We start from the raw sequence: 12884 nt of genomic DNA on the forward strand, positions 1-12884 counted from the left end.
AACCATGTAGCCTCCAGAATGTGAGGAAATACATTTCTGTTATTTATACCACCCAGTCTATGATACTTTATGACAACCCAAGCAAACAAATTCAGACTTTGGTACCAGGAGTGGGGTGCCAAAGGAACAAATACCTATAAATGTGGACGTGGCTTTAGAACTCGGCAATGGGAGGTAGCTGAAAGATATTTCAGGTGCATGCCAAAAAACAGTGTTTGCAGGCAGCAATTGTTGGTGAAAACATGGGTGTTAAAAGTGATTCTGGTCAAGCCTCAGATGACAACGGGGGACATATTATTAAAAACTGGAGAAAGACAATCATTGTTATAAAGTGGCCAAAAACCTGGTCAAATTTTATTCTAGTGTTTTGTGGAAGGTAGGACTTGCAAACAACAAAATTAGATATATTTACCTGAGGAAGTTTCTAAGCAAAGAATTGAAACCATAGCCTGGTTTCACTCTAATATGAAAATGTGAGAGGACAGAGATAAATTCAAAAAGGATTTGTTAAGCAAAAAAGGAACCAGAGCTTGAAGATATAGAAAAATTTTCAGGCTATACATACTGCAAAAAAAAAAAAAAATGAGAAAGCATTATTCTGGGGAGAATATCAACACTGGACAACCATTTGCTACACAGATCAGGTGTGTGGTTTATGGATCCATTCAGCCCGCTCAGCAGAAGCCAGTAATAAAAATGAGATTATCAACGAAAGATCTGTGGAGAACTCTTTTGTCTGGTGGCTTTGATCCACATGGATCGCATGGGACAAAGTTTTTGAGACCTTTATACCAGAGGAAATGCTGCTAGCTTGAACTGATTGGAACAGAGATGGGACAAAATGAAGGAAGGATGTCAGACTTCTGAGAATCCACAGGATGGGCCAATAGAGTTACATGGATATAAACATGATATCCTGCAAGAAAAAGGAATAATGACCCAAAAGTTGGTTCAGGGGTTGACAGGAATGGCATTATAACCAGGGGGTAGAGGGCACAGGCCTGAAAGTAAGGCTGTCTCCTCCTCAGTTACAGAGAGCCAGACACCTCCACTCAGGGCTGAGGGGGTAGAGTTGCAACCCTGTTGGGTCCAGAGGACTAGGCATTAATCCAAAGCCTTAAAACCTAATGATATTTGTCCTGCTAGGGTTACATCTTGCTTGGGACCCATGACTCATTTCTCCTTTCCAGTTTCTCCCTGATTCAGTGTGTCCATCCTATGCCTGTCCCACCATTGTGACGTCAAAGCAAATAACTTGTCTGATTTCACAGCCTCACAGATGAAGAAAAATTTTGCCTCTGTATGAATCACACTTTATCTCCCTCACAGTTGACTCAGATGATATTTAGAGGTGATTTGGACTAGTTGATATTGAAATGGGCTAAGATTTGGGACTGTTAGGAAGAAGTAAACATATTTTGCACGTGAGAAGGCCATGAATTTTGAGAATCCAGATGGTGGAGTGTTATAGTCTGAATTGTGCCTCAGAAAAAATGCATATGTTGAAGTCCTAATCCCCAGTACACTTCAGAATATCGCTGTATTTAAAGACAATCATTGAAAGGTAAAATGAGGTTGTTAGGGTGGTTCCAAATCCTGTATGATGGGTGCTCTTATAAAAAGAGGTTAGGACACACATATGCACACAGAGGGACATCCGGACATCCATGTGAAGACACGGGGAGAAGACAGCTGTCCACAAGAAGAGAGGAGCTGACACCTTGATCTTGAGATTTCAGCCCCATACTTCTGAGAAAATAAATCTCTGTTATTTGAATCACCCTGTCTGCAGTGCTTTGTTACGTTAGCCTGAGCAGATGAAGACAATACTCCTTTAGAAGATTGGAATGACCACAATGATCAATCAGAACACTCACCAGACTGATGAGGTGCCTGGCCTGAGCCATCACTATGTCTGTCAAAGGACATACATTTCCTGACCTCCATGCCTGAGGCCCAAGAGCTGGTGGACATCCACAGGCCTTTGCAAGATGGCAGGGGCCCCAGACTGCTCTCCTGGACCCTGACACCTGCCTGCTGCTCTCCCTGTTGACACCTGGGGACCCTGCACTATTCACCCCTGGGGTCTGTATGCCCAGGCCCTAGATTAGGCCATCCAAGTGGGTTCTCAGTGTGCATTTGTGGGATGGACCACACAGATGAGTGACTGAATAAAATGTCATCGACATTGAGAGACACTGGGAGAGCACAGACCATGTGGGTTAAGTTGGGGAAGACAGAAGTCACTCAGGTGGTCACATGTGGTCTTTACCCCTGACAGTGAGCATGGCCGAGGTCCTCTCCTGCTCACATATGCATGAGTATTCTCCAGCATCTGCTATGATCAGGCCACGAATCTGCAGCTCACACCTGGTCCCATCCTGCTTCAGGCTGTATCTGTCCCCATCTTTGAGGGTGTTGGGCCCCTTTCTCCACTCCACGGGGGCCGCCTTTCTCAGCTTACATTGCAGTGTGACTGTAGCCCCTTCTGTGGCCTTCTGGCTTCTCATATCCTCTATGAATCTGGCAGGCAGGGCTGAGAAGGACCAAGCAGTCACTGATATCATCAGACTGTCTGGAGGATTTTTTGGACAGAACATGGACACCAATAAGGAGCCACACAAACCACCAAAGGACCATAGCAAGATGAGCAATATACAAACAATGAGAAGGCAAATGGCCCAGGAGGCACAGAGAACACACAGGGACATGCAAGAGCAGGAGGACATCTCCTGATGAGAAGGGGAGGCAGGAGATACCTAGAGGGCCCCAGTTAGAGGACAGACAATCACAGGGTTTCCACAGGAGATGTGCCACATTTGGAGGCAGAAGATGGTGACACAGAGAGGTGTATACACCAAGCCAGAAGCCCACATGGCCACACAGGATCTTTACCCCTGACAGTGAGTGTAGCTGAGGTCCTCTCCTGCCCACACACACATGAGTACACCCCGGTATCTGCCACAGCCAGGCCATGAATCTGCAGCGCACACACAGCCCCGTCTTGTCTCAGGCTGTATTTGTCCCCATCTCTGAGAGCCTCGAGGCCTTTCCTCCACTCCACAGGGGCTGCCTTGCTCAGCTCACATTGCAGTGTGGCTGTGGCCCCCTCCGTGGCCTCTTCATTCCTCAGACCCGCTGTGAACTTGGCAGGCAGGGCTGGTGGAGGGATCAGAAAGACATGGACACAATTACACTGAGCACATGAAAAAGACAGGACATGGATGGCACAGAGAAGACACAAACCCCAACTGGACACAGACCACATGCAGGGTATGCCAAGCACAGGCTGTAGATTCCCTCTGTTCAGTCTGGTAACATCACAGTCATGGCCCCTTCGTGGGCTCCTCAGGCCTCAGAGATAACTTGAATATGGCATGCAGGGCCAGAGAGAGTCAGAAAACACAGAGAACATTAAATTCCTTGGAAAGCACTGGTAGACAGGACATGACAAGATGAAAGACAAGACACAATCCAATAGGACAGGGCCCACAGTATCACAGGAGTGGGAATCTGGATGTACAGGAGAGTTTCTTCTGGTTCCAGGAAGCTAGAAGGGATAGTGTGGCATGACGTGAAGAGTGTGGCAGTCTGGGGGAGACCTTGCAATGAGCAGAGATTGACGGCAGGAAGTGAACAACTGGACAACAGAACACAGATCTGGACACACGGACTTTACCCCTGACGGTGAGCGTGGCCGAGGTCCTCTCTTGTCCACACGTGCATGAGTATTCCCCAGCATCCGCCACAGACAGGTCATGGATCTGCAGCTCACACCTCGTCCCATCCTGCTTCAGGCTGTATCTGCCGCCATCTCTGAGGGTCTCAGGACCCTTCTTCCATTCCACAGGGGCCACCTTGCTCAGCTCACACTGCAGTGTAGCTGTGGCCCCTTCTGAGGCCTCCTTGGTCTTCAGATCTTGAGTGAATCGTGCAGGCAGGGCTAGGAAGGGTCACATGGACAGAAGCCATCAAACCCTCTGGAGGATCTGAGGGACACAACCTGATTATCCAGGAAGGAAACAGAAGCAGATTTCGAGGACATGGGATAAGGCGGACCAAAGACTGCGTGAGACTGAGGTCTTCCTGTGTTCTGCCTATGAGGTGCAGATTGGCTGGGAGATGGGCTCCATCCTGGATCTCTTCTCAAAGGGCATCTTGTCCTACCCATGTCCTATCATTACTAGGAAGCAAGACAGGCTCCTCCAACTTCCACATACGCAATAATGTGATGCATCTCTCTCTTCTCTCTCTCTCTCTCCAGCCTCACAGGAGGCACCTCCTTGTCCTGACACCTGCTTCCCCATTCTCATACAGGAGATACCCATCCTAGGCAGGGCTTCCATCCAGGACTGCTCATGCATAGGCATACCTCGGCTCACTGCCAACCATCCCAGCCCACACAAGGACCTGCTGTCTCCACCTCACTGCTCCTGTCCTGACTTTACTGGATACACATTGCCTTGGCTCAATCACCAAAACCCCCAACAGACTCCAGATGTGGCTTCTACGCCACACCTCTGACCCTTCAACCTACTGTCCTCTCTTCCCTCCTGACTCTAGGCAGAGTGAGAGCTCACAAGGTACAATGGAGCAAGCAGCACCCTGGCTACCCCGTTATGGTCTGATTGTGTCCCCCCAAATTCATATGTTCAAACCTATCCTCTAGAACCTCAGAGCATGACTGTATTAAAGATACAGTCTTTAAAGTGGGCTTTAAAGTGGTAACTAAGGTTAAATGAGGTTGTCAGGCTGTGCCCAACTCCAATATGACTGGTGTCCTTATAAAAAGAGGATATTAGGACACAGAGACACACTGAGGAGTGACCATGTGAAAAAACAGAAGACTGCATCAACAAGCCAAGGAGAGAAGCCTCGGAGGAAGTCAACCTAGTAACACTCCACCTCAGACTTCTAGTCAGAAAACTACACAAATATTGGTACCAGAAGCAGGGTGCCATTGTAACAATTATCTAAAAGTGTGGAAGTGGCTTTGGAACTGGGTAATGGGTGGAGGCTGGATGATATTTGAAGTGCATGTTGGAAAAAACCTAGATTGCTGTGAACAACCTGTTCACGGAAAGATGGACATTAAAAATGCTTCTGGTCAGACCTCAGATGGAAATAAAGAACACGTTATTGGAAAGTGGAGGAAAGGCGATACTCATTAATAAGTGGCAAAGAACTTGTCCAAATTGTGTTGTTGCATGTGGAAGGTAGGACTAAGAAACAATAAAATTTTGCATGTTTAGTTGAGGAAATTTCTAAGTAAAGTGTTGAAGGTGAAACCTGTTTTCTCTTTGCTGCTTATTGTAAAGTGCAAGAGGAGGGAAATAAATTGAAGAAAGAATTGTAAATAAAAAAGGAACCAATACTTGAAGCTTTGGAAATTCTTCAGCCTAACCACATGGTAAAAAATGAGAAACTGTTCTGGAGAGAACATCAAGGGTGTGGCTAGACAACCATTTGCTAAAGCACCAGGTGTGCAATTTATGGATCCAATTAGTCATCTCAACAGAAGCCAGGAATAGAGATGCAGTTATCTGGAAAAGCCTCTTGTCTGATGGTGTGGACCTCCATGAATTGCATGGGAGGCCAACTCAGTTTTTGATAATCTTATACCAGCAGATTGGAATGAATTGGATTGAGGTGGGATAAAATGAAGGAAGGCTATCAGACTTCTGAGATTCAACAGAATGAGCTAATATCACCATATGGCTGCAAACATGTCTTATCCTTCAAAATAAAAGAATGGCCCCAAAGGCATCAGCAGGGCTGCCACTGCCACTAGAGGTCCAGGGATCAGGACCACCTCTTCCCAGAACAGAGGAGGAGAGGCTGTTACCCAAGGATGAGGGGATAAGATATTACCCAGGTCTGAGAGATTGGGGACAACACTTTGTTTGGCATGGAGGACTGGAATTAAGTCAAAGAGAATTATTTTTCAGACTTTAAAAAAAAAAGTAGAGATGGGGTCTCACTGTCACCCAGGCTGGAGTGCAGTGGTACAATTATAGCTCACTGCAGCCTCAAACTCCCAGGCTCAAGTGATCTTCATGCCTCAGCCTCCCTAGTAACTGGAACCCCAGGTGTGCACCACCACACATGATAAATTTTTTTTTTTTTTTTTTTTTTAGAAAAAAGGTCTTGCTACATTTTCCAGGCTGGTCTAGAACACCTGGCCTCAAGTAATCCTCCTGCCTTGGCCACCCAATGTGCTAGGATTATAGAAGTGAGCCACTGTACTGAGTCACCAGCCTTAAAATCTAGTAAAATTTTCTCTGCTAGGTTCAGACCTGCAAAAGATCCATGACCCTTTTATTCTTTCCAACTTCCCCTCTTTTGAACAGGAACGTCTATCCTATGCCTGCACCACCATTGCATTTTGGAAGCACAAAACTTGTCTGGTTTCATGCTTCACAACTGAAGAAGAATTTTGCCTTGGAATGACTCATACTTCACCTCCCTCACACTTGACTTAGATGGCATTCAGATAAGATTTTGATTTTGAGTTGATGCTGGAATGGGTTAAGATTACGGGCTGCTAGGAAGGAGTAAGTGTATTTTGCATGTTAGAAGGTAATTAATTGTGGGAAGCCAGAGGGCAGAATGTCATGGTCTGAATTGAGTCCTCTCACCAAATCCATGTATGTTGAAATCCTAACCCCTAGTACTTCACAATGTCACTGTATTGAAATAGTATCTTTGAAAGGTAAAATGAGGTTGTTAGGATGGGCCCAATCCAATATGACCAGAGTATCTATAAGCCAAGAAAAGAGGCCTAAGGAGAAACCAACCGAGTGACTCCTTGATCTTGGAATTTCAGACTCCAGAAGTCTGAAAAAATAAATATCTGCTGTGAAGTTACCCAGATGCAGTGCTCTGCTGTGTCTGCTGAGCAGATAAAGGCAGCGGTCTTTCAGGAGCCTGGCATGACCACAAGAACCACTCAAACACTCTCAGCAGATTTAGTTGGGCCTGGTCTGACCGCCTCCTCGGTGAGCCCCCAACCCTACTGTGCATGTCCATCAGCAGAAACATAGGCCCTCACCTCTAGGCCTGGGGCCCCAGAGCCCGCGCACATGTGCAAGCCCCAGCAAGATGCCAGTGGCCCCAGACAGCTCTCCTGGACCCTGACATCTATCTGTGGGGCTCTCCTTTGGGTCCCTGTCCTATTCACCCCTGAGGTCCATATTCCCAGGCCCTAGATTAGGTCATCCAAGTGGGTTCCAGCTGCATTTGTGGGATGTATCACGCAGGGGAGTGACTGAATGAGATGGCAATGACATCAAGAGGCACTGGGAGAGCACAGATCATGTGGGTTAGGTGGGAGGAGACAGGAATCACTCAGGTGGCTACATGTGGTCTTTACCCCTGACGGTGAGTGTGGCCGAGGTCCTCTCCTGCCCGCACACACACGAGTACTCTCCAGTGTCTGCCACGGACAGGCCACGAATCTGCAGCTCACATCTGGTCCCGTCCTGCCTCAGGCTGTATCTGTCCCCACCTCTGAGGGTCTCAGACCCCTTCCTCCACTCCACGGGGGCCGCCTTGCTCAGCTCACATTGCAGCACGACCGTGGCCCCTTCTCTGGCCTCCTGGTTTTTCACATCTTCTATGAATCTGGCAGGCAGGGCTGGGAAGGACCAAGCAGTCGTTGTGATTATCAGACCGTCTGGAGGACTCTGTGGATGAGACATGGTCACCCACAAGGAGCCACACAAACCATCAAAGGACCACACGTGAAAGAGCAAACAAACGTACACATGAGGAGGAAGCAAATGGCCCCAGAGGAACAGAGAACACAAAAGGAGAAGGACATGAGCATGAGGATACCTCCTGGATAAGAAGGGAGGAGGGAGATGCCGAGAGGACCCTGGTTAAAGGACAGACAACCATGGGGTTGCCACAGAACCACGCCACATTTGAAGGCAGAAGGTGGTGACACAGAGATGTGCAGACACCAAGCCATGGTCCACACAGCTACACACGATCTTTACCCCTGACAGTGAGTGTGGCCGAGGTCCTCTCCTGCCCGCACACACACGAGTACTCCCCGGCATCCACCACAGCCAGGCCACGGATCTGCAGCTCACACCTGGACCCGTCCTGCCTCAGGCTGTGTCTGTCCCCATCTCTGAGGGTCTCATGCCCCTTCCTCCACTCCACCGGTGCTGCCTTGCTCAGCTCACACTGCAGCGTGGCCGTGACCCCTTCTGTGGCCTCTTCATTCCTCAGACCCTCTATGAACTTGGAAGGCAGGGCTGGGGAGGTCAAAAGACACAGATATAATCACATTCTCTGAGTACCTGGAAGAGAAAGGAAGGACATGGATGGCAGACACAAGACACAGAACCCAACTGGGCACAGGCCGCATGCGGGTGTGCTGAGCACAGGCTGTGGACTGGGACTTCCCTCAGTACAGACTGTACAGCATATGGCCATGGCCCCTCCCGTGGCCTCCTCACATCTCAGGCTTTACAGGAATCTCTGGCACCCAGGCCCAGAGAGGGTCAGAAACACATGGAGAGTATCAGGGGAAAGAATGTGACAGAATGGAAGACACAGAATCCAACGTGACAATGTCAACAGAGTCCTCGGAGGCACACAGTGGGAGCCCGCTAGAGAGGCTGCTTCCTCCTGCTTCCTACAACAGCCCTGGAGGCTGGAAGAAGCTCGTGCAGTTACACAGGCAGGTACAGACATGGGGAGAGAATGCAGCATGGGCAGAGACGGATGGCGTCAAGTCAACACGTGGACACGAGAGCATGGCACTGCTTGGCTGCGTGTGGCCTTTACCCCTGACGGTGAGCGTGGCTGAGGTCCTCTCCTTCCCGCACATGCACAGGTACTCCCCAGCGTCCTCTGCCACCAGGCCACGGATCTGCAGCTCACACTTGGCCCCGTCCTGCCTCAGGCTGTGTCTGTCTCCATCTCTGAGGGTCTCATGCCCCTTCCACCACTCCACGGGGGCCATCTTGCTCAGCTCACACCGCAGCGTGGCCGTTGCCCCTTCTGTGGCCTCTTCGTTCCTCAGACCCTCTGTGAACTTGATGGGTAGAGCTGGCGGAGGGTCAGAATATATGAACACAATCATGCTCTCTGAGCACATGGAAGATACAGAACATGGATGGCACAGAGAAGGCACAGAGAAGACACAGAACCCAACTGGACACAGGCCACATGTGGGGTGTGCTGAGCACAGGCTGTGGACTGGGGCTTCCCATGCTCCAGCCTGTCAGCACTGTAGCTGTGGCTCCTTCCATGGCCTCCTGAGTCCTCACACTTTATGTAACTCTGGCTGCCAGAGCCAGAGTATGTCAGACACACACGAGGACCGTGAGAGTCTCTGGAGCGCTCTGTGGGGGGAGGACAGGACAGCATGAAGGGCAAGGTACAGAAGCCAACAGGACAACATGATGGAGCCCATCCCTGGAGGCACATGGGGTGGAAGCTGGCTGCAAGGCCTGTTTCTCCTGGTTCCCATAACAGCTCTGGAGGCTGGAAGGGACTCTGCAGAGTGATGGGAACAGGGTGGCGCAAATGCAGGGAGAGCACATGGGGTGAGTACAGACAGACGGCATGACATCAGTACATGGACACCAGAAGATGGCTCTCCTTGGCCACATGTGGCCTTTACCCCTGACGGTGAGCATGGCTGAGGTCCTCTCCTGCCCGCACACGCACGAGTACTCCCCAGTGTCTGCCATGGCCAGGCCACGAATCTGCAGCTCACATTTGGTCCCGTCCTGCCTCAGGCTGTATCTGTCCCCATCTCTAAGCGTCTCAGACCCCTTCCTCCACTCCACAGGGGCTGCACTGTTCAACTCACACTGCAGCATGACCGTGGCCCCTTCTCTGGCCTCCTGGTTTTTCACATCTTCTATGAACCTGGCAGGCAGAGCTGGGAAGGACCAAGCAGTCGCTGAGATCATCAGACTGTCTGGAAGACTCTGTGGACAGGACATGGACACCCACAAGGAGCCACACAAACTGCCAAAGGACCACATGTGAAGGAGCAAATAAACATTCACACAGGGAGGAAGCAAATGGCCCAGGAAGAACAGAGAACACAAAGGGATGAACACGAGCATGAGGACACCTCCTAGACAAGAAGGGTAGGCGGGAGACAACCGGAGGACCTCAGTTGGAGAAGAGACAACTCCGGGATTGCCACAGGGGCTGTGCCACACTGGAAGATGAGGATGACTCAGTGACACGTAGACACCAAGCCATGGGTCCACAAGGCCACACATGATCTTTACCCCTGATGGTGAGCGTGGCTGAGGTCCTCTCCTGCCCGCACACACACAAGTATTCCCCGGCGTCCGCCATGGCCAGACCACAGATCTGCAGCTCACACCTGGTCCCCTCCTGCCTCAGGATGTATCTGTCCCCATCTCTGAGGTTCTTGGGCCCCTTCCTCCACTCCACAGGGGCCACCTTGCTCAGTTCACACCACAACATGGCTGTGGCCCCTTCCACGGCCTCTTCATTCCTCAGACCCTCTGTGAACTTGGCTGGCAGGGCTGGGGGATCACAAGAGATGGCCACAGTCACACCCTCTGAGCCCACAGAAGAGACAGGACATGGACAACACAGAGAAGACAGGGAAGCCATCTGAACACAGGCTGCTCCTGGGGCGTGCTGAGTACAGGCTGTGCTCTGCGGCTTCCCGCGGTCCAGCCCATTAGCATCGTGGTGTGGCCCCTTTTGAGGCATCCTCAGGCCTCACACTTTCTATGAACCTGGCTGGCAGGGCTGGAGAGGACACAAAGACCACAAGGCCCTCTGGAGACACCTGGGGACACTCAGCAAGGACACACTCCCGCTCCGGAGGAAACTAGGAATTAAAGCATGGACATGTGGATGTGAAACAGTGCCCTAGGAGCAGAGAACAGACTGGCCAAGGACACGCAGGGGAAAGCCGCCCAGGACACAGAGGAGCTGGAATCCTAGCAGGGACCCCAAGATGATGTCAGACACATGCAGTGGCCACAGGGCCCATGAGATGGGGAGGCAGAGACGGAACCAAACGGGATCTCCCCATCCCCAGGGTCTTCCGCAGCCCATCCTGGCTCAGACTGAATCTGTCATCATGCTCAAGGGCCCAAGACCAGCCTGGTGGCTCACACTATACTGTGGCCCTGGCCTCATTCTGTGGCTATTTCATAGCTCCTTCATAATTTTTTTTTCTTTTTCAGACAGGGTCTCAATGTGTCACCTAGGCTGGAATGCAGTGGTGCCATCACAGCTCACTGCAACCTCAAACTTGCGGCCTTAACCAACCCTCCCACCTCAGCCTCCTGAGTAGCTGCAACCACAGGTGCACACCACCACAACCAGCTAATTTTTATATGTTTTGTAGAGAAAGGGTCTCCCTGGGTTGCCCAGGCTGGCCTGAAACTCCTGAGCTCAAATGATCCTCCTGCCTTGGCCTCCCAAAGTGCTGGGATTACAGGTGTGAGCCACCGCACCCAGCCTCATGATCTTGATGAATAGCTGGAGGAAAAAGACACAAAATCAGCTGCCTAAAAATCTCCCACGAAATCATCCAGGCTCCTGCTTCTCATCAGTTCCTGCTGCTCCTGCGGCCAGAGCCCAGGGCAGACAGGGAGTAAGGACCCTGCTGCTGGGAGAGAGGAGGGTGCCGCCCTCCACCTTGACTGTCACCCTGTGTTCACGATGCAAGCAGGAACCCCACGCAGCTGGTGCCCTGGTGCATGGGTCCAGCAGATAAGAAACGACCAACTGAATACATGAAGGAACCGTCCACCCGGACATGCCCTGTATGCAGGAGATAGCCATGGATCACAGGGACAGACGAGGGCCACTGTCTCCTGAGCAGTGAGGCTGGGTGGCTTCCCAGCCCACCAGATGGAGACTGGAGCCTCAGAGTGCCCAGCTTCACCCCCTGGACGCCCCCTGGGGAACTGCAGCTCGGAGCATCCTTGGGGCTTCAGGGTCCGGTGGAAACTTCCAGCATGCAAAGGTGCCCTCTTAGCAGGCACCAGAGGGGGTCCAGCAGGGCACCCACCACCTGAAGCTTCCCCGGAACTTGCCCACTTCTGGAAGCAACTGCCTCAGGCAGCCGGTGGGGGTCCACTCTGGTCATCTGCTCTTCAGCCACTGGTCTGAGGAGGACACAGATTAGCCCCCGGGCCCCTGTGGTCTCTGTGTCTCTCCAACATGCTACACAGCCATGTGACAGGGCCCGAAGTCTGTGCCCCTCTGGGGTGTCCTGGCGAGCCTGGTGGTGTGGTGCCTCCACGCCATGGAAGCTGTCTGTGCTCTGTCGACACCGCTGGAGGTGCATGGAGGCCCGGCCTCTCTGCAAAGGTCTACAACACTTGTGCCTGTGACCGGAGCTACCTGCTTCAGGCACTGGCATCCAGACGGCTGTGCCTGGCCCCCAGACCTGACCCTTCACTGGCCTGAGGGATCCCTCCTTGTGGTGTGAGGGGAGCCCACCAGAGTCCTGGGCAAGAAGGCCCTCGAGCTTGGGAGAGTCCTTCCCTGCATTCCCTGTGAGGTGCCCGGGCCCTCCACATGGGCCGGCTTTATCCCATGTGCTTTCCCTGACGGAAGCGAGCCAGGCCCTTCAAGGCCCCAAGCACCTGAACACGCCGCACCACGCCACCAGCCACACCGGGCCATGGGTCCCGGCTCCACAGACACACAAGGCCAGGCCTGCAGGGCTCTGCCCCTTCTGCTGAGAACACTGGTGGCTTGAGGCTGGAATCCTCTCCTTGCTATGACTGAGAGGTTCAGGGCCCAGGGCGAGTTCTGCAGCCTCACGTCTCTAGGGGACCCAGCCATGGCTGAGATCCACTCCCACCCCCCACACATGAGGACACCCTAGATCTGCCGCAGGCAGGCCACAC

The 12884-nt window shown here is 51.7% G+C and overlaps 1 protein-coding gene across 20 annotated transcripts in view; it reads right to left on the minus strand.

Moving 5' to 3' along the window:
- Positions 1-12884, minus strand: part of OBSCN (obscurin, cytoskeletal calmodulin and titin-interacting RhoGEF) — a 168352-nt gene that overhangs the window by 77219 nt on the left and 78249 nt on the right. For 14 of the 20 annotated variants that reach the window (XM_063724835.1, XM_063724833.1, XM_063724832.1 and 11 more), the window contains 8 exons: positions 10266-10529; positions 9641-9904; positions 8800-9063; positions 8001-8264; positions 7373-7636; positions 3680-3943; positions 2896-3159; positions 2273-2536 (listed from right to left, as the gene is read on the minus strand). In XM_063724835.1, the coding sequence (XP_063580905.1) occupies positions 2273-2536; positions 2896-3159; positions 3680-3943; positions 7373-7636; positions 8001-8264; positions 8800-9063; positions 9641-9904; positions 10266-10529 (2112 nt within the window). The remainder of the gene's footprint in view (positions 1-2272; positions 2537-2895; positions 3160-3679; positions 3944-7372; positions 7637-8000; positions 8265-8799; positions 9064-9640; positions 9905-10265; positions 10530-12884) is intronic. The other 6 variants (XM_063724829.1, XM_063724826.1, XM_063724830.1 and 3 more) reach the window with 6 other exon arrangements.

Source organism: Pongo abelii, chromosome 1, assembly GCF_028885655.2.
Source record: "Pongo abelii isolate AG06213 chromosome 1, NHGRI_mPonAbe1-v2.0_pri, whole genome shotgun sequence".
Classification (NCBI taxonomy): Eukaryota; Metazoa; Chordata; class Mammalia; order Primates; family Hominidae; genus Pongo; species Pongo abelii.